The 20,737-nt window shown below is 39.6% G+C and overlaps 1 protein-coding gene across 1 annotated transcript in view; it reads left to right on the forward strand.

Moving 5' to 3' along the window:
* Positions 1–20,737, forward strand: part of ARHGAP6 (Rho GTPase activating protein 6) — a 119,807-nt gene that overhangs the window by 55,701 nt on the left and 43,369 nt on the right. Inside the window, exon 2 of the mRNA XM_008948812.1 lies at positions 3,249–3,408. Coding sequence (XP_008947060.1) covers positions 3,249–3,408 — 160 coding nt within the window. The remainder of the gene's footprint in view (positions 1–3,248; positions 3,409–20,737) is intronic.

A 20,737-nucleotide genomic window follows, 5' to 3' on the forward strand; every position in this document is an offset into this window, starting at 1 on the left:
GTGTTTTGGCTAATAGAAGACAGTGATATTTATTTGCCACATAAACCAGACTTTTTTAAGGAAATGTTTCTTGAGCCTCTCACTGCTTTAGCAGGTTAGGAGATTCCACTGGCCCTAACATGATTTTCCAAAAATGTTGTAGTTGATTAGTGATGTGTTCCATTAGCATAGTAAAAGCCTATGTTAGCATGACTTAGCAGAGATTTTATCAAACCCATTGAATGTAAAAGAGAAATGTCTTCTTTAATGCAGAGCAACTGGAAGATTGGTTCCACATTCTTTAGCACTGCTGAGTGACCTGTTGTGGTGTTAGAAGGTGCAGAGCTTGCATCCCACCAGTTTTAGTGAGAGACAACCCAGTGAGCACCAGGGCTGGACTGGGAGCTTGTAGGCTGCCAGGATAAAAAACCTGGTTGAAAGGAAGAGCCCTCACAATCCCGTTAACTGCTTTCTTCTTTCTCTTGTTTTTAAAAAGTGGAGCTCCTATAAAAAAAAAATGAGGTGAAATTAGCCTGTGTAGGATTGCTGAGCCAGTGCTGAGTTGGCTGCTTTGTTCATATGGAGCCGCACACTTCTGTGCAAAGTGACTTGGGGGGGTCCCAAAGCAGAGTATCAATGTAGGGCTGTACTAGAGCTAGCAAGCCCTGTCCCTCCAAGCTCAACTGGTTTGGCAGGGCCAATGTTTGAGCTGGGCATTGCAGTAGCAGAGCTCGCTGTTACAGAGGTAAACTGGAAGTAAGGAAGAGCATGTGGAGTTAACTCCAGAGTTAGGTTTGCCCTTGGTAATTTTTATCTGAAAAAGAGCAATAATTCATGGGTCCATGCAAAATTCAGTTAAGGAATATTTGTTTTACTTCTGGTAATTCCTAAAAGCCCCCACATGCTCTTCATTTTTGTGCTCTATGGGAAACAGGACATGTCTTTAAAAGTTTACAGTCAGTGATATTCAGTTACCTCAAAATTTTCTAATGGATAAGCTGTTTGCTTCCCATTCCTATTTAAAAATTAAATGTCTTATTTTGAAATTTTACATGGTAGTCGTATCAGTAATATTTTTGTTTATGAAAATGCTTATCTCAGAAAAACAGATGAGATAAAATCCCCCCCACACTCTACCGTAAAGACCTATTTTTCTCTCTCTGTACCATTTTGACCATAGAGCATTTTGTAGATTGTAGGTTGCTGTGAATTGAATTGCATACTTCTGTACTTGTAAAGTTTCTTTTGCATTATCAGGGCTGGAAAAGAATTAGTTTCTTAGTATACGTCATCTGGTTGTGGATTCTGTTCTGGATCACATTTATCTATAAATGACAACAGCTTTTTAAAAAATGTAAATGTTTACTTGCAGTTTTGCAAATAAGGTTTATGTAACTCTGGCTGCATTGGTTTCACTTGAGTTAAGCCAGTGAGCTTGGCTTGTGTCACAGTGCAAACCTTGCGTTTGAGATTACTACCTTTACGTAATCAACAGCAATGCACTACAAGAGCAAGAAGAGATGGAGAGGCAAAAAATGATGGAATAAAGTCCACGAGTCTGGGCTAGTGCAGAATTTTATGTATGTGCCCACTTATATATCAATATGCTAGAGATACTGAGTATAGTATATGCATTGAGTGTACAGATGTGCAGTTGTTCACGTGAACAACTGTTACCTCGCACGGAGGTAGCAGCTTTAGATATTATGGTTGCCAAATGACTTACAAAAAATACTATGAAAAAAAGCTCCATTCATGAACTCAAACATAGTTCACACGTCATAAGAAATGGTGTTAAATGTGCAGTTTCTTTGACCTGCATTGCTAGTTAGTGATGCATATTTATGAATTACTTTTATACCATATATGTATGAATACAGACATGCAGTCAAGTGTATATAGGTATGTATACTTGGGCATACACAAATATATATACAGGTTATATATGTGCACATATATGGGCAAAATATATGGAAATACATGCACGAAGAAGTTTATCTACAACAAGATGCATAGCTGTTGTAAAGTAAAAGAAAAAAAAAAAGTAAAATTGTACTGACTTTTATAATAAGGAGCTACAGCCAATGTCTCTTAATGTCAGGGGACATCCTTTGCAGATGTATGTGCAGAACAGAAGAATTATAAGTGAATGGTGAAAATATGAACATGCAGGCAAGGTGCAGATGTTGAAATTTAAACTGAGTATTTAAAATGAGAGTGAAGTTTGTTAATTGTAAGCCTGCCATGTGATGAAGGACACGTTGGTCAATTTGTCTTTATACTTCCCCGATGTACATCAGAGTTTTTCATTATCTACAGCTGCATAAGTTTATACCCACTGACAAGCTTGGTGTTTATTTTTTAACACGGTTAGAATGAAAACCAAATTCTTTTTTCTCTCCCTGTAGTGCTAAAATGTGCTCTTTGATGATGCTTTGATGAGTTCTGAAATTCTTCCTGGAAGTTAATTGTCAGCCTCCAAGCTTGTTTGTGTGCTCTTTGACTGATGATTACTTCTCTCACCCAAGCTAAATACTAGCTGAGAGAATAGCTTTTTGTGTAAGTTATCACAGGTGGGCGATAGAACAGCTAAAGCTTTTGATTTCCTTTCCAAGCATAATTGGTACCTTACAGAGATGTAGCATATCTCATGTTGTTTTCCTGTATAAATTTTAACACGTACTTTGTTATTAAGGCTTTTCAAAAACGTTAAACATCTTGTCCTTTAGTCATCCATGACCTAAATACATTGTCATCATAAGGAGGGGAGGAGATGTGTGAAAAAAGAGACAGGGGCTCTGCCTCTGTACTCTGATCAGCCTGGTGGAGTGGGATTAACAAGTTGAGGGAGGTAAGATGCATTGTCCATGCATCTATGGAGGTGTGCATGTCTCACTGACTGTGCAGGGAAAGGAATGAAGTGACCACCAAGTATCGTGCAAAGAAAGCAAATAGGAAAAGCAGACAAAGGTTTCTTTTTTTTGTTTTCCTGCTTTGTGCTTTTGGTTACTGCAGTCCTAGTGTTTTTGCAACAATACTTGGTTAAATTGTTTCAGACAGAATTGACTTGTTTTTCATGTCTGTAGTCCTTTTAAGGAATGCTGCTCCTAGGAAAACAAAGACATTTGAAAAGTTAGAGATGTCCAAGAAAATGGCCTTTTAGAAAAGAGGACCTATGTTGTTTTTCCTAACAGCAGAAGCGATGATTCTGTTTGTTAGACTGTGCATACCATACGATGCTTCATATTTTTCCATTTGGTTTCCTGTAGGGTGATTTCACTTGGAACAGCATGTCAGGGCGCAGCGTGCGGCTGAAGTCGGTTCCCGTCCAGAGCCTCTCGGAGCTGGAGCGCGCTCGCCTGCAGGAAGTGGCTTTTTATCAGTTGCAGCAGGACTGTGACCTGGGCTGTCAGATTACTATCCCCAAAGGTAAGGCCTTGATAAACCGTCTCTGTTTAGATTCCTAAGCCACTGGCTTTGTATCACAGCAATAAAAGGGAGAAGACACTAAATTGTCTAATGCACAGATGTGGTCTTCTCCTTCATTTTTGCTTAAACATAGTAACTACATAAAAATGACTAGTCAAGTTGTCTACTATGTCCATTTCGGGCCACCTGAAGTGCGTTTGTCTGATCAAGGACAGCTGTCTACAGCGTAGGTAATTTTAAAACAGACCTATTCGTGTTAGCATGTCTTGATAGTCGTTTGAGAGAAAAAGGCTTTTCTTAGACTTCCTGGAATCCAAAAGTACATATCTTAGTAGGTCAGATAGATCACACCGTAGAGCTGGCTTTTTCACTCTGTGTTGTACTGGCTCTGGTGGAAGTCAGGTATCACTAGTTTAGACAGACAGTGAAGACACCTGCATCAATAAAATATATCCTATCCAAGTTTTCCTAAAGACAATGGTGCTTATTTCCTAGAAAACAAGTTAACTTCCAGCATAAACACTGAATTCCTAAGAAATAGTAATTGAAAGGAACCAAACTGCAAAGGAGAAGCTCTAGACTGTAAGAATCCTGATGCAGGATACATGCTTAGGTTACTGTGGAAGCGATCTAAATTCCGCTAAAACTGATGTGAAAATTTCCATTATTTCCAGTATGCTGGAGATCAAGCCTAGCAAAGACAACTGTTGTGCAGTCTTCTGTAAATCTGACTTTCCTGTGGTTTCTTTCCAGTTGGCTCATACTTATTTAAGGAATAAAAAAGCACCACTGCATTCTCACCTTTCACTATGAGCAGAGGTACTGTGTGGTGGCACATACACAGTGATGCCACAGGATCATTTGATTAATTAATCAAAGTTAGACAGAAAAAAATTGTCCAGTCAGTGAAGATAATGATGCGGAAAGGAACAAATGTGAAAGGCATCAGGTGGCATTTTCATCAACTTTTTAGGATCTGCAGAAAACTCCTACCAAAACCAACAAAGTCCAACTTAGGAATTTCCATCAGGGCATCAGTTTGTAGTGAGGTGGATCCAATCTTATTTTTTCAAGCCCCACCACAGCTCCCCTTGTCCCTCAAAAAGTGTTCCATATGTATATGCATATGATACGTATTTGTAGAATCATAGAAGGGGTTGGGTTGGAAGGGACCTTTAAAGGTCGTCTAGTCCAGCCCTGCCTGCAGTGAGCAGAGCAATCTTTAACCAGATGACATTGCTCAGAGCCCCATCCCACCTGACCTTGAATGTTTCCAGGGATGGGACTTCTACCTCCATTCTGGGCAACCTCTTCCAGTGTTTCACCACCCTCATCATAAAAAACGTCTTCCTTATAGCTAGTCTAAATCACCCTCTTTTAGTTTAAAACTCTTACCCCATGTCCTATCACAACAGGCTGTGCTAAGAAGATGCCCTTCTTTCTCTTTAAAATTGTAGATAAATTGAGTCTGTAAAGTGTAATTTTAAGCATAAAAACTAATTAAGAATAATATAAATTCTATTGAAGCAACTTTAAAGGCACTTCACAAAGTCACGAACCTGAGCTCTTGTTTCATCTCTGCTGCTGGCCCAATCATTTCATGTATCTTTTCTTTCAATAAGGATGAGAAATAAATGAGTTATTCACTTCTGCTATTCAGATTAGATTGACAGTAAGATTATTGATGAGAGGCAAATTATTTTATATTTGCATATATTGGTCTGAATGATGAGATCATTAATTTTCTTTGTTCTAAGGTATACAGGGTGAAGGAATAGCTGATGCAACTGAGTTTGAAAATGTTTTAGTACCATTTGTTGAAGAAACTGAAACTAGAATTAAAGTACATCTAGTATTTAACTGTCCATCCATTTTCTAAACCTGGCACAAATTTTGGCATATTGAAATATGTGTAAAAATAATTCTGTCACTCCTTCATGCTGTATCTGAGCTGCCACTTTAGTAGGAGAATAAAAATCTACTGTATTCTTAAATTGGTACAAGTTGGTTTGAGCCCTTTGCAGAGACACTGTGAAGTCCACTTCATGTTCCCACCACTCTTGAATGGTATGGAATGAAAGCATACAGTAATTGGATGCAGGTAGCCATCCAGTTGATTTGCCAACAGTGGTTTGCTACAGGACTGCATAAATGGAGAATGTCAAGTTTTAAGAGTGTGAAAAACTGTCTTGGGCACTTTGGGCATGCAGGAATAAAAATAAAATAAAACTCCAACACAGCCAGGTGTGCCTCAGGTTAAAAGCAGACAGAAGGCTGTTAAACATTTTCTGTTTTTAAAAAAAAGTGACAATTAGAACGACTACTGTCTGTTTGAGAGAGCTGGAGAGATCCAGACATAGAAAGATGTGCTCTACATCTCTCTTCTACTTTAAAAGTTTGTGGTTCTTTGACTGTTATTCAAAACTTGTGAGTGAGTGACATTAGAACATGCTTGTGCCTGCTGGCCATTTGCTTCCTGCAGGCATTTGAGTAATTACATTTACGGGCACAGGCATTGTGGAAAGTAAATTCGTTGTTCCTGGGTAGCAAGTGTTTGTTTCAAACATGCTTGTGTGGAAGTGAGGTCAGAGTACAGAAGCATCTGCCTTATCTTCACTATCATTATTTTCACAATCAGAGTCATGCTGTTATTGGTTGCTTCTTCATAATGTTTCAGTCCTCCCGTGCTCAGAAGTCCCCTTTGTCACAGCAAATGCAGTGATAAAGTTAGTTAGCACTTTTGGGGCACATCTGGCTATTCTCACACTTGTAGAGGAATGCCTAGAATGTAATAACCCATATGCAGTCCCTCTGCTCTTCTCTATTGCAGCCATTAGTGTAAATGAAGCACATTACTGCCAACTCTTAGTTGAATATCTTGTGGTCACAGAGAGGGGACCACCTCCCACAGGAATCTATGTTATCAACATGTGATTTAAAATCTGCCATGATTGCACTGCAGTAGGCAATTAGAATGAATTCATATTGATCAAGAGTTATTTTTATACTTATAGTAGTGATGCTTCAGGTTTGTTTCTTGTTCTGTTGGTTTTCTGCCATATATCTGTCTTTCACATTCTGTGATTAGCATCTTTCTCAGCACCCTGTCACTCCCTCCTTTGCCACCACTAACTATATCCAGAATCAGTTATACTGTCTGTAAGTGAATTTGTTAAGTTGCAAGAAGCTTCATTTCCAAGCAGAGCATTACACAGTTTCTCTACCAATGCAATTACTCCATCAACGATTTTTAATTTTTTGCCTGTTCCTCTGAATTGCGCAAGAGTACCCTCCTGGTGAAACTTCTCTACAGCTGCTGTTCACAATATACTGTGTTTTTCTCAGTTTCAAAGTTGATATCCTCTTTACCATAGGAGGAAAAAAATGCCCAACTGTGGTGGAATTTGCTTCAGATGTGCATAAATCTTGGTGACTTTCCAATATTGTATGTCTTTGTGTGCAGGTAAGGAGAACAAATAAACCTTTTACAACATCTCTTCACAAAAATATTGGTAACTCAAGTCAGGTGGCTTCTTCAAAGTCAAAGCAGGAGCAAAGCAGGAGAGGAGCTCCTTTTCTTCCCCTCTCTTTGTAGGCTCCAGGTAGCTCTTGAGCAGAAGTAGTATTGAATGAGGCTTGTTTGGAGCAGTTTCCTCAATACTTCATGGTTATAACTCTTCTCTTTTATAGTCCTGTCCCACCTCCTGTGTTTGGGAGCACTGGTAGGCACTGCAGGGCTTCACCAGTTAGAGCAAACAAGGAATTAGGGCTCCAGCCCTAATTCAGCTCAAGCATCTGCCTGGGCTTTAAGGTACAGTGTGAACCTATCAGCAGGGACTTGAATAGGATTTGGCAGTCGAGGCTCACAGCTGCACTTTTTACCTCTGTTTATTCACTAAGAGACTGTGACTGCTCATGTTCTTTCCAGGCCCCAAGAGGATGCACTGCTCTGTTCCCAGCTCTGGAATTGGGCTGGAGGAGTTGTGGATTGAAAGGATAAATAAGGAGAAAAAGAAATGCTCAATGCTAATTATGAATATTGCTTAGATGGGTGTGCATTTACCAGTAGGGCATAAAAACACAAATGGCTGAGCTGCTTTTTGTGGTTGCTCACTAGGAAGATAAGTAAGAGGGAGATATATGTGGATAATTAAGAAGTAATGAAGCATGCATACATGCAAGTGCAGAAAAAGCAAAAGAGAAGATGAGAGGATCACTAGAAAATTCTGTCTGCAAGCTATTGAATCTGTATGGCTTACATTCTGAGGCAGATATAGGCACTGACTTTTTGTTGTGAATATTGGGGAAATATATATTGAGAAGTGGGAAAAATGTGAGTAATACCAGTGTTCGGAAAAGTAGACATGCTATAACTGAATTGTTATAGAAAGCTTAACCATCCCATGATCTGACACATGTTTAAGCTTGTCAGACTGTAAGCTGACCAAAGTCTTGTAAATAGTGGCTCATGCTAAATGGCAGTGCATCTCAGTGAAAATAAGGGCCAAACTGGATATTCAACAGATATTTAGAAGTTTGTAATTCTGTTTCTTTTAACCTAGCAAATGTTACAGATTGAATTATTTAGCCTGGATTTCTCATATACTAATTTCTCATTTCTTCTTTGAACACTCATGCGTTGGAAGGGCAGGACAATGCAAGGGTGTGGATGCAGGAGGAACAGGTAGGATCCATGCATCTTTCAGGCCCAGTTCCTTGCAACTCTGTGTCCTGCGACTGCCACGTGCCACAGAGCCGGCCTCCCCTTGCACCTGTGAAAGAGGCCTCTTTGCTATCATTAAAATGGTGTGACATCACCATCTGCTCAGTCCAGCTACCTTTATTATTTCTGTGGGTTGGGTGAAGTCCTGACTTTTCATTTTTGTTTTGACATCTGATGCTCATGACAGCTACCACACTCCTGAGGAACTTTTGTCACTCTCAGTACTGCAGAAGCATACAATCAGTATGTTTTGTCATGCATTTGTTTATCTGTACAATGACAAGCAGGAATTTGGCCAATATCTTCAGTTACTCAGATGGAAATGACATGTTTTCTTCTGATCTTCTTGACAACAAGTTTATGAGTTCTGATACACCTCTTTGTATAGAAATGGCCATGTTCATATCCTCATATATCCCTGATGTTTTGCATTTTATGGGTTTTCTTATTTCATAGAATTATAGAATGGTTTGGGTTGGAAGGGACCTTAAAGATGATCTAGTTCCAACCCCCCCTGCCACAGGCAGGGACACCTCTCAAAGAATGCTTAAAGCCCCATCCAGCCTGGTCTTGAACACATCCAGTGATGGAGCATCCACAACTTTTCTGGGCAACCTGTTCCAGTGTCTCACCACACACATAGTGAAAAGGGTCTAATCTAATCTAAATGTGGTCCTTGTGGCAGCACAGGCAGGACATGTTTTCATCATAGTGTCAATGAAGAATAATGGAAAATGATGAAGTTTTCAAATTAATAAATCTACAGTCCCAGAAGTTGCTTAGTTATATTTGTCACTGGTAGTACTGTCTTATGCTGTAGCCACACAGAGAATGTTGCTGCACAGTAAGCATCTTGGTATAATTAAGTAAATGGCATTAGTACTGCAACAACAATTCATCTGCCTGCATTGCCCAGGGATGCAAAAGAAGCATGACATGTATGTGTTTGTGGAGAAATCATGTGCTGTTAGCACATCAAGTGTAATTTCTAAAACTCTGCAGGAGGGTTGTGGCTAGCAGAGGATTTAGGATTATGAGCATGTAGAATTCTTGTGGGCTAGGAGTTTCCTCCAGAGAGTTTCTATCCTCTTGTCTTCCATAGCCAAATACAGATGAGATTCTTGATAAAGGTGAAGGACTAATGCCTAAAATTTGGTCTGGGAAAACACTGTAGTAAGTGCTGTTGACTACTCAGGAAAGTGTGAATTTCTTTGAAAAGTTAATGGTAAACCAGGGGGTTCTTTTTGGACAAGCACCAGAAAACATTTGTATTCCTGCTCATGTCTGTTTAATACTGCTTTTGCTTTTATAAAGCAGAGGTGTCACCAATAGCGTTTGCTAACGCAGAACTGCCCAAGATGTCTTTTAGGAGAAAATATGCCACTTATTCTTGCCCAACCCTGGCTGCTGGGGCCAGGAGAGGGCATTGATGTGAACCCCTTGGGAAAAGAGGGTGAAGACATTGGTCCAGTGGGGATCTTAACAGATGAAGGGGAAGAAATAGGTGAGAAGATTTTCTTTTTTCACACAGAATTGATGTAAGCTATTCAGAGGCTCTCTGTTTGTACTATAAAAGCATGCTACATGTTGCCACTTGTGATTATTTTGTTCTTTGTGAGTAGATAATCATTTGTTATTGATTCATATGCTGCCTCCCACTTTGGGAGCACAGGCTGCCTGCCTCACAGTCTAAGATTCTGTATGAAGAGGAAGCCAGTAGGCAGGTAATCATTCTGGTAGGTTCAGGTACCAGTTTTTCTCACACAGTGATTGTGCAGCGGTTCAAGTGTAGGAACTAAGAGCACACAGACCAAACTGCTCCCTTCTTCTCTTCCTGCCCATACAGTACAACTTGGACTAAAAATTTACTTTAGACACCAAAGAGAGAGAAATGTCACACAGATCACATACCTGCTTGTGTATTAGCTTTGATTTGATTTGTTTTGACAATCTTGGGGCAGCCTGTGATTATTCATTAAGACATCAAACAACAGTTGCTCTTTCATATATATATCATTCTGGAGATTACTTGTTTTACAGCTGCAGCTGATGATTGCAGCTGCATGTTTGAAAATATCTGCTGGAGAGAAGTACTTTTCTTGGGCCGATAAAATAAAAAGAGAGGCATTTTTTTTCTTCTGATGAAATGTGGTCATTGCAGTAGTTACAACTAGGACAACGACCTGTGTTTGTATTGCACTCATACACTATAGCTTGAGCTATGAATCAAGGCTCTGTTTTGATGTGGACAATTTGGGTGTAGTGCTTTTGACCACCAGAAGTTAGTCTTGGCATAAGTTGAGGCCAAGGGAACAGTGAGCAAGACCCAGGTCACATATGGGTGGGTTCACCTCTGAAGGACTTTTCGGTACGGAGGAAGTGTGACCAGCAGGATGAGGCCTGGCTGATATAGCCCTTGCCCCTCAGTTCCAGAAAGGTTCAACAAATCAAAAGACTTTCTGCTTTTAGGAGAGAGCTGCCCCTTGCCCCACTGATTTGTGGATTGAAGTGTCCCAATTGCATAATAATATGGGCTTAAAGAGTGGATCATTTTATAGCTGTGTTTAATCTTAGTTTAGCAGATCTGTCAGCATAAGGTAGCATCAGCAGATTTATCAGCTTAAGCCTGCAGAATTGACGAGGTCTCTTGATATCCTTATGTTTATCCTTAACTAGATGACGAATTCAAAGTGACTCTTTTGGTGAGGAAGGAGAAGATACTGAAAGGACTCAAGAGGACCAGTACTTAGAAGAGGTTCTTGTGGTGAAGAGGGTTGTAGGACTAGTCAAACATGAAACTTTGAGGTAGAAGAAAGCTACTTAGAAAAAAGTGTTTACTTTTATTGTCTAAAAAAGAGAAACAATGAAAATTTATGCTGATTTCTCCAATTAAAGTTCTGAAATATTAATTTAATGTGACTGCGGTACAGTTTGAAACAGCAAGAGGAATATATTGTCTATGTCCATGGGCCTTCACAGAATCACATTGTTTTTCCTTATTAAACATTTTTGGTTCTAGCCTCCTAAATTATTTTAGGTCATAATTTCTGCTGTGAGGAAGTTGGCATGGGAGCTTTAGTTTGTGTGTGGACTATGTCAGATTTCAGAGGCCTAGGCTCATTCAGTGTAGAAGTTCTACTAGACAAGAACCATAGAAATATATATTTATTTTTCATATATCATTCTTCTATTATAATTCATTTTAGTGAATCTCAGTATTAACCTGTGTTTCAGTAGAGTGTTACAGGGATGCTATCAAACTTAATTTCCTGTAGGAAGACTATTGACAGAAGAGTTCAGTCTCGTATCTTCAAACTGATGTAGTGAAAAATATTTGTTCCAATCCCATCTTCAAAATACAAGACTGATGGATCTAAAATTTAATATTGAGGTTATGTGTTGGCCTAGTACTGTTAACAGATCAGATGTGACATGCAGTGGGTTGGGCTAAGGCCAGAACATCCAGTTGTCTTGCTTTTGTTGGCTTGGATCAGAACCTTAATGTTATGTTGATGTAGTGTTTTGGTTTTAACATGCACCACATACCAAAGTGTATTTACACTTTGGTAGAAACGTTGCATATGTTTACTTTGTCCCTTTGGATTTATTTTAACGTTTCTCAAATACTTTGGAGTGAAAATCTGGAGGTGAGCCACAGAATTTGTCATGACTTTCCAGAGCTGATGATAGGCATGTTACCCAGTTATTGTAGCAAGTGTGCAAATGTAGTAAGAGATTGACTGCCTTTACCAAGAAGCCTGTTTACTGTGTTCATGCCACCTACGACAAGAATGTATATCCCTACAATTTCTTATGGTTAACAGCAGCTAGGTATTACACAGTAGTTTCAGTAGTTACAGGAAGTGTTCTGTTTTCTGCAGGAATTAATTCTTCTTCTCGTAGACGTAGTGACATTGGGAGAGAGAAAAGGTAGTCCCTAATTGTACTGCAAAATCTAGTCCTTGGTTCGTTCCATTAGATACAGTGAATATGCTTTAAGGTTGGGTTAAGAAACCTGAGTGCAGTCCCAGTCATTTAAGGGGAGGTACTGCTTCTGCTGCTTGAACATGTGCTGTTGTATGGGTTTGCGTCCAAGTTTCATAACCGGTTCCACCAGGTGTGTGATGCTGTGTTTCTGTTCATGTGACATGAACATTAGTCTCTGTGAGTTGCTTTAGTAAGGTGGATTTGAAGGAGCAGGGATGGATAATTGTGTGATTACAGACTGAACACTGAGACAGTCTCTGAAGTGACAGAAAATATCAATTGTTGGGTTTTCTGTTTTTTTATTGTTGATTGGTGTACTTTGCTGCCAATACATTCCAGTTAATTTCTGAGTAAAAATGTGAATTCAGAGTTAAGCATTCACTTCTTGTTTATTTTGGCAGGGAGTAGTCTTTTGGATCTCTTTTTTGCTTACATTACCCTTCCTTGTATTTTATTATCCATTTTCCTTAACACTAAGAATGACTAGGATTTTAATCTGGAACTGCGTCTTTTTGTGAAGGCTCCAAACAGCTCATTTTTTTAAGTCATTGACCATGTTATATATCTTGTAGGCTGTTGTAACAGCGGGAAAGCATCTAAGTCAACTGTAGCCTGTACTTTGTGTAGCAGTGGGATTACAGACTGAATAGTTTTGAGTTGGCATCAGTATGTCATTTAAGTGAAGATGTTTATTACCACCCTGCTTAATTCCAACCTCTGCCAATTCTTCTCATGTAAATGCTGTCTCTAACGTGATCCTGTGAGTCTGTGGATTTGCTTTCAATACTGTAGTGTTCATGAAGATCGTATTAAAGACAAGCAAAGCTCTGAGCTTGGATATACTGTATTCAGCTTGCTGTCTCAGACTTGGTCAGAGGTGAAAAGTGTGTATGTTGCTGATTTTTAGATGGAAGCATTTCCCTCTCCCCCAAATTCAATTTTCCCATGCAAATGCAGGTTTTTCTAAGGATTTTTTTTTTTTTTTCCTTCTGGGAAAATGAAAATAGTATCTCAATCTGGAAAAAAGAAAACAAAATTGACTTAATGTTTTAAGCTAGGAGGAGTCCCAGCTGCTGCAGGGTAGAGGTTATAAGAACACGCAGCCTTGCACTTCACTGTGCAGGAGATTCTCAAAATTGAAGGTAACAGGAGCTATTTCAGGCAGGGCAATAAGCAAGCCAAAAAAACCAACTTTTTTTTTTAAAAATATTTTTTTCACCCACTGAGGAAATTTGCAGAAATTTCTTATGTGGGGATTTATCTTTTTTTTTTTTTTCCAGATTTGTCTTTTTGCTACCATTGAGACAAGAAAAAAATGGAAACACATGAAGCTTGCAAGAACAAGGTTTTTCTAACAGTAGAACAAGGGAAATAATTTCTTATCCTCATAACTTCAGAAAGTTTTTAGTGACCTTTTAAAAAAATTTTTGCTGTGAGATAGCATTTTTATAGAAGCCTATATAATGCTCAGCAAAGTGATTTCCAAGACATCCACATAGCAGGTTTTACATGTCTGTTTACATCAGGAAAACTGTGCAGCATATCTGTTCTGTCAGTTAGAGACAAGCTAATAGTTTTAAAAGCAAATGTTAGGACAAAATGCACATGTAGGGGCTCTACACTACTGTGTATTGCAAAACAGGTATATTTGATTCCTTTTGGTTTTGTTTTCTAAATCTTTGTGAGAACACTAGTGTGACAGCCCAGAAAGCCAACCAGACCCTTGGCTGCATCAAGAGAAGTGTGGCCAGCAGGTCGAGGGAGGTGATTCTCCCCCTCTACTCTGCTCTGCTGAGACCCCACCTGGAGTACTGCATCCAGCTCTGGAGCCCCCATTACAAGAGGGACGTGGACCTGCTGGAGCGTGTCCAGAGAAGGGCCACCAGAATGATCCGAGGGCTGGAGCAGCTCTCCTACGAGGACAGACTGAGAGAGTTGAGGCTGTTCAGTCTGGAGAAGAGAAGGCTGCGAGGTGACCTTATTGTGGCCTTCCAGTATCTTAGGGGGGCCTACAAGAAAGCTGGGGAGGGACTTCTTAGGATATAGAGTAACGACAGGACTACGGGGAATGGGGCAAAGCTGGAAGTGGGCAGATTCAGGCTGGATGTGAGGAAGAAGTTCTTCACCATGAGAGGGGTGAGACCCTGGAATGGGTTGCCCAGGGAGGTGGTTGAGGCCCCATCCCTGGGAGTCTTTAAGGCCAGGCTGGATGAGGCTCTGGGCAGCCTGATCTAGTGGGAGGTGTCCCTGCTCATGGCAGAGGGGTTGGAACTGGGTGATCCTTGTGGTCCCTTCCAACCCTGACAGATTCTGATCTGTTTTAGCAGAGGACTTTAGAGCCCTAATGGCTCAATGGTTGGACTTGATCTTGAAGGTCCCTTCCAACCTAAAGGATTCTGTGATTCTATGACAGAGTTGCTAGTGACTGTTCTGCCAATCTGTCTTTAGTACTTGATGTAATACCAGCCCTTTTGTTGTTGAGCACCCAACTAGGCCATCCTGTGCTTTGCAAGTAATCCACACAAGTGTGTGCTAATTCTGTAGAGACTTAAGATTTTGTTCTTTATTCCATTTCAAAGCTAAAGAATAAATGCCAATAAATATATCCCATGTGAGAAGCTCTTGAACCTTTAGTAGGCTGCAGTGTCAGTATTCTTAATAATTTCCATTTTCTACCTGCCTTTGGCAGGACTTTGCCTTAAAGTGTATTCTTCTGTTATACCTATTTGAAAAATTTCAGTGGAAAATCAGATTTATGTCTGTTACCATATGTGTATTGGTTCTTTCAGAAGAGCATTAGGGAAGCATTTCTGATGAGGATTTCTTCTTGCCTTAGATAGGAGAGTTAGTTTCTACAGTTTCTTTAAAGGCATGGTTTCAGTGGAGTTGTGGTTGGGATCAGAAGTGTAAGATGTGACTCTAAATACTGATTAGGAAAGATAAGGTGTCTACAGGTAGGTTTCTTTTATCAGAGCTGCAGTACAATATATATATCTCTTTGTATTAGGCTTTTTTACATGAAAAAGCTACCTCAAGATTTAATGGAAACCTAGTTGCACTTCATTGCACTAAAGGCTCCTCTCATTTAATTTCTTCATCAAGGCTCTGAGCAGGAATATTATAGGCTGGTTTAATTAGTCCTGGAGCAAGCAAGCTATGAAGGATATTTTATTTTCTTGCACGGCTCCTTCTTTAAGGTGACAGTCCAAGGAAAGGCTTATGAAGGGTTCATAACAACAAAGCAATGGTCTGAAGACAGTGGAGACCTGGGTGCCTCAAGCAACCTCTGTGACCACCGGTGGGTCCTCTGAATTCCAGAGGGTTGGGGGAATTTTTTCTTTGTTTGAAGAGCTCAACCTGTACTAATTCTGAGAGCAACCCAGGGGGAAGCTCTAAGGGAGAAGTCAAGAAGCTTGGGTGCTTCACCTGCCAGTACAGGCATGGAAGCCAGTTTATCAGTACGCAAAAAGTTCAATGCCAGCTCTAAGCTATCAGTTTAACGTCTGGTCTGCACCTAGCCCTCCTATGCTGTGGGGTTTAAAGGTAATTCTCCTTATTAAATCAATAGTCACTTTGACTAGGAATGGCATCACACTGCTCTCCCCCCTCCATATTATAAAATGAATTTCTGTTTAGGTGATGGATGCCAGGAGACAGTCAATTTTCCCTGCCCACAGAGAACTGAAGGCAGTTTTGGAGCTGTTATTTGTATTTTTCCTATCTCAAACCACAGCATCAAGGCTCCTATTTGTTGGTTGTTTGGGGTTTGGTGGTTTGTTGTTGTTTTTTTGGTTTGTTTGGTTGTTTGGTTGTTTTTTTAAGTACAGCTACAATATTTTCTTTTACTGTAGTTGTTTTGATGTAGTAGTGTAGACAGTTTTTGACCTATTGTACTACATGTTATGAAAGCACTCCAGGCAGGGGCTGTTGTTCAGTCTTTCTTAAATCTTCTAAACATCTGCCCGCCATTGTGGTTTCTGAGTGTCTTCCATATAGAGGGAAGGGAATCACTAGCAAACTCACTGATATGCCACAGCGTAAGTTAGAAGCTTACCTACCTTTTGAGTTTAGGGAAGTTCCTGCCACGCTGCAGATACTGCTACAGTGTGAAAAACACAATGTCTATATTTTGTCTTGTACGTGCTACTTCATGTTATTGTTTCATGAATCCTGTCATCAGTCTCAGTGTAGCAAATACTGCCCTGAAGTATAGGAGTGCTTCCCTCTAATTTCAGTATACCTGGAGACATCTTTTACTTTAAATACTGACACAAGGCATGTGCTCCATCAGAATACCTTCCTGCAGAAAAACGTGTAGCACGTTACCCTTTGGCCCACTCTGTTTTTTGGTTTGTTGGTTGGTTTGGTTGGTTGTTTTTTTCTCTTTTAAAAAAGAAATACTATTTTATTAGAGTACTGTGATTTGGGACTTCTTATGACACAGGAAATCCTGCACTAATGTAAGCACCGAAGCAAGCAGAGCTTTGTATTAGTTTTGAATCTGACTCCATCTATGCACAGTGAAGTCAGACCTGGCATCCTTCATCTTTGTCTGTTCTCCCTCCCCAGCAATTCACCTGGTTTTTGCTACTTTCCAGTGACAGCCAGAGAAGGACATACAAGGGCATTTGGCCCTTCGTTTGTAATCCTCTAAAGGCTGCCCAATAGCTTTGCATACTTGTTTGAGTAAGTTATTTCCATCGTCCCCTCTATATATGCCAGCAGCAATTTCTCTTACCCAACCATAAAAAAAAGAAGTTTGAGCAACTGTTTCTTTTCATGTCAAAATGAGTTGGTTTCCTTAGGTCTGGCTAAATGTTTATCAAATACCAATAAGCTCAAAAACAATTACAGTTTTAGTATATTTGGTATCCTGATTTTTCATTTCCTTTATAGAGGACAAGATTTCTTCTACCATAAACACACTCAGCAGAAACCTCCTGGAGAGGGAAATGCTGAAGCCTATTTGCTGCATCAGAGAAAGCGACACATAAGAGGGAAGCTGCCTCCAGGTACATTTGTGGTGCCTGTGGTGGGCAGCCTGAACCTGGCTCCGTGGCTGAGGTGAGCTTGTGTGAGCTGGCTGCCACCTGGAAGGTCATGGCTGCAGCTGAGCGATGTGCTTGAATGAATATGGCTTTTCCTCCATCAGCTGCAGGCTGGCAAGCACAAAGGATTTAAGTCAAAGTGAAATAAAGACAGCAACGTAGGCCATGAGGAGAAGCAGTGTGAGAAACAGGGAGACAGTCCAGAGCTTTTGAAGGAATATAACAATCCGCATCACTGATGGAGATCTCCCTGTGTGTGTATGGCTGAGGACGTGTGAGAGGGAGAAAGAGTGATGGGAAATACTTGTAGGTTCAGCCCTTCTTTTTTTTGTATTGCTTTATGTACAAAAATCTGTAGCTCTGGTTGGAATTGTTCATCTTCCATCTGTGCTGCAGCTGGCAGTGCTTTGGAAGTTTCTGCATGGGGATAGGGCATTTCAACAACAGGTTAATCTAAATAAATATTTCAAGATGGACGTTTATAGTCACAGAAATGACTAAGCAAAACCAGCACCTTCTTCAGTAGAGCAGCTCCAAGTGTGCATTCAAGAGGCAAGTTTGCTTTGTATAGTGACCCAAAGAAGCAACTTCAACCACAAACACAGTGTAGCTGTCAATGAATGAAGCACAGTCTCGACTTTATTGTGCTCTGTCAGCAGAATTTAGCAGTGTTCTCTGATTGCAGTCTCTATTACTTGCAGTGTTGCACAGGCAAGGGAGACTGTAGGTTAACATCGAGCTCACAGGCTGAGTGCAGGATGCTGGCACTTCAGAAATGTGTCGTTCTCCATCAGTGAAGTGGACCAACAAGTCCTCAAGAGAGGTCAAACCTGGTGCTTTGCAGTGCCATTGGCAGTAATTTCCAAGAGAGAACAGATCACACTTTTAGAAAGTATATTCTGTTTAATTTTTTTTATTTAAATCCAATTAGATCCAGTAACTAATGCCCATTAAGGGAGAATGGCCATGAATATAACTACTGTGAAGACATATTCTAGAAATCTCACAGTATCAACTTTTTAATCCGTTTCTATTTTGATGAATGAGCTATGGGTGATAGTCACTTCCTATGTAACTCTCTACACTGTGTGAAAATAACCCGTAATTGTAGAACACAACAAATTCTCTTCCCTAAATGGATAAGAAACAAAATTCTTCTAAGCAAAGGAAGTTGCCAGTAGATGGGGAGGGGAGTTCTCTTCACTCAGTAACCCCATAAGCAACAGAAGATAGCTTTTGTCAAAAACCCAGTGAGTTAAAGTCTCTATGAATTTATGAATTACATTTTTGCTTAGCAAAAAAGTGTATTTTCATGTAAATAACATGAAAGTATCATCCGTTCTTATAGATAAACCACAAGCCCATGTATAAGGAAAGAGTCCTGAAGAATCATATTTTGTTACTGGTTCATCTCAAACTTATTGATGTTATTTTCTGTGATCTGAAGACTAGCACTGTAATAGTGTTATAAAAATTACTTTGAAAGCTCAGATGCTGTGGTACTTTTTACTGCATTTCATATTAGTTATGAAAAACATATTGGACTAGGGCAGTATAGGACTGTCAAGTGAGATAATATGAAACTGGTGGCTGAGAGTTCCTGAATATTAACTCCACGTGTGCCACCAACTGTGCCATCTTGAACAAATTCCCTATACCTAATTTGTGATGCTTTTGCTTGTGCTGAACTCTCTTACGTACCAAACAGACTTGGTGATTTCCATAACTTTAAAATGAGGAGAGCAGTCCAGAAGTAAATAATAAGATTCAGCCTGCACTCTCTCTCTTTGAGTCATATGTGGTGTTGGTAGGTGGCCTTGTGCAAAGGAACAGAGCAATCTGTCATTAAAAAGAGAAAAAGTTCTCTTCCTTTCCTTTTTTTAACTTTCAGAGCTGAAAATGGCTTCTTATTACCTAGTTTGTAGAACAATCGTCTCGCTTAGAATTAAATTTAGGCCCTGAAATGGACCACATAAAATCCAGGATTTGAGAGTGTAACTGCTAATTAGAGATGACAATTCAGGTGAGTTTCAACTTTTACCCAATATTTCAAAAATTATAATCTTGGAAGTCAAACTCCTCAATTCTCGCTCACCATCAGTATTTAAGTGCAAATACTCTTGTATTCTGTAGGCCATGGTTCACTGACAGAGTCCTAATTTTTCAGAAACAAAAGTCTTTTTGGCATTAACTAAACCTGGAAGTACTCACCACTTTGGAAAAACAGGTCATGTAGCAATTTAATATTCACTCAGGGGTTTGATTCTGGATGCTTGGTCTTTTAAATATTCATCATGGTAGTCTTAATATATAGATGCCCAGAGTGTGATGTATGCATTGCAGTGAAAAATGCAGTAAACATATAAATTAGTAAGCACTGAACAAACCAAGTTCACTTCTGAAAAAAACGGTGTGCACAGCTGCCTGGGCAGGTCATCTTAAAAAAAAAAAAAAAACAACCTAGAATTAATTAACAAAGAAAAAATTGCATCTTCCTTCACTTTGGCAGTTCTCTTTTGAGTACTTCTTCCATTTTGCTAATTTTCTTGAGTGGAATCTGTTGGAGGAGCAGCATACTGTTAATCTATGAAAAGAAGACATTAAGTGATAATTATATGCACAAAAAGCTGCATAGAAGTCCAACAACATTTACTACTTTGTGGTTTAAGCATTTCCAAACTGCAAATTAAAACGGAAGTCCATATTTAATAGCACTTTGGGTTGATAGAATACTGTTTTGCATAAATATTTACTATTTAGTTTGTAAATGTACAGTAGGTGTTACATATGGGTAATGATGCTTTGTCCATTTCCCAGAAATGCTTTGGATGTTAATTATAGTCTCAAAGCACATTTCAGATAACAAATACTAAGCATTATTATTATTATGAATTGGGTTTATTTAAGATGTAAAACTGCTAGAGTTGCATAAGTCTTTAAGCATGTTATGAATATTTCAGCAGTGTTCGTGTCTAATGTAACCTGAATCAGCAATCATTTCAAAACATACTAATTCCTACAAAACATCAATTAAAATTAATCATGTCTTTTGCTGGGAAATAGAAGAACTGGATCTGACCTCAGAATTATTGAGATTCCCTAAGCTTTAGCTTCTTGCCGAAATTCTTCTCAGTTTTGTTTTCGTATGCAACTCTTGCCATGGGGTAAACTTAGCGTAAATGTAAATGGTCATAGCTCCACTACCTCCAGTGGAACCTGCATCTGTTTCCCCAAGGTAAGTGCCTCTCTTCTGTTGCTCTGTGATCTCTTTCTTTGCCTAGGATTGCAAAGTGCTGACTTGTCTCTGTGTTTTCTGGTTTATCCTTCTCCAGAACTGCTTCCTGCTTCTTACATTCCTCTGAGCCTGTCCATGACTTGTACCCAAATTTAAAGGTTTGCAGAGACAAATGCACAAATGTTTACTCAGCCTGTCATTTACTTAAGAATTATTTCACTGGTGTAGTTGAAAGTATCACTCGTTAAAAACAAGGTTCAAGAGGAAGCATTGATAGCTTGGCCCTAGAAGTCATTAAGCTGTTTTTCATGTGAATATGTTTGCCATTTGTTCTTG

This window comes from Merops nubicus, unplaced genomic scaffold (assembly GCF_000691845.1).
Source record: "Merops nubicus isolate BGI_N331 unplaced genomic scaffold, ASM69184v1 scaffold6501, whole genome shotgun sequence".
Classification (NCBI taxonomy): Eukaryota; Metazoa; Chordata; class Aves; order Coraciiformes; family Meropidae; genus Merops; species Merops nubicus.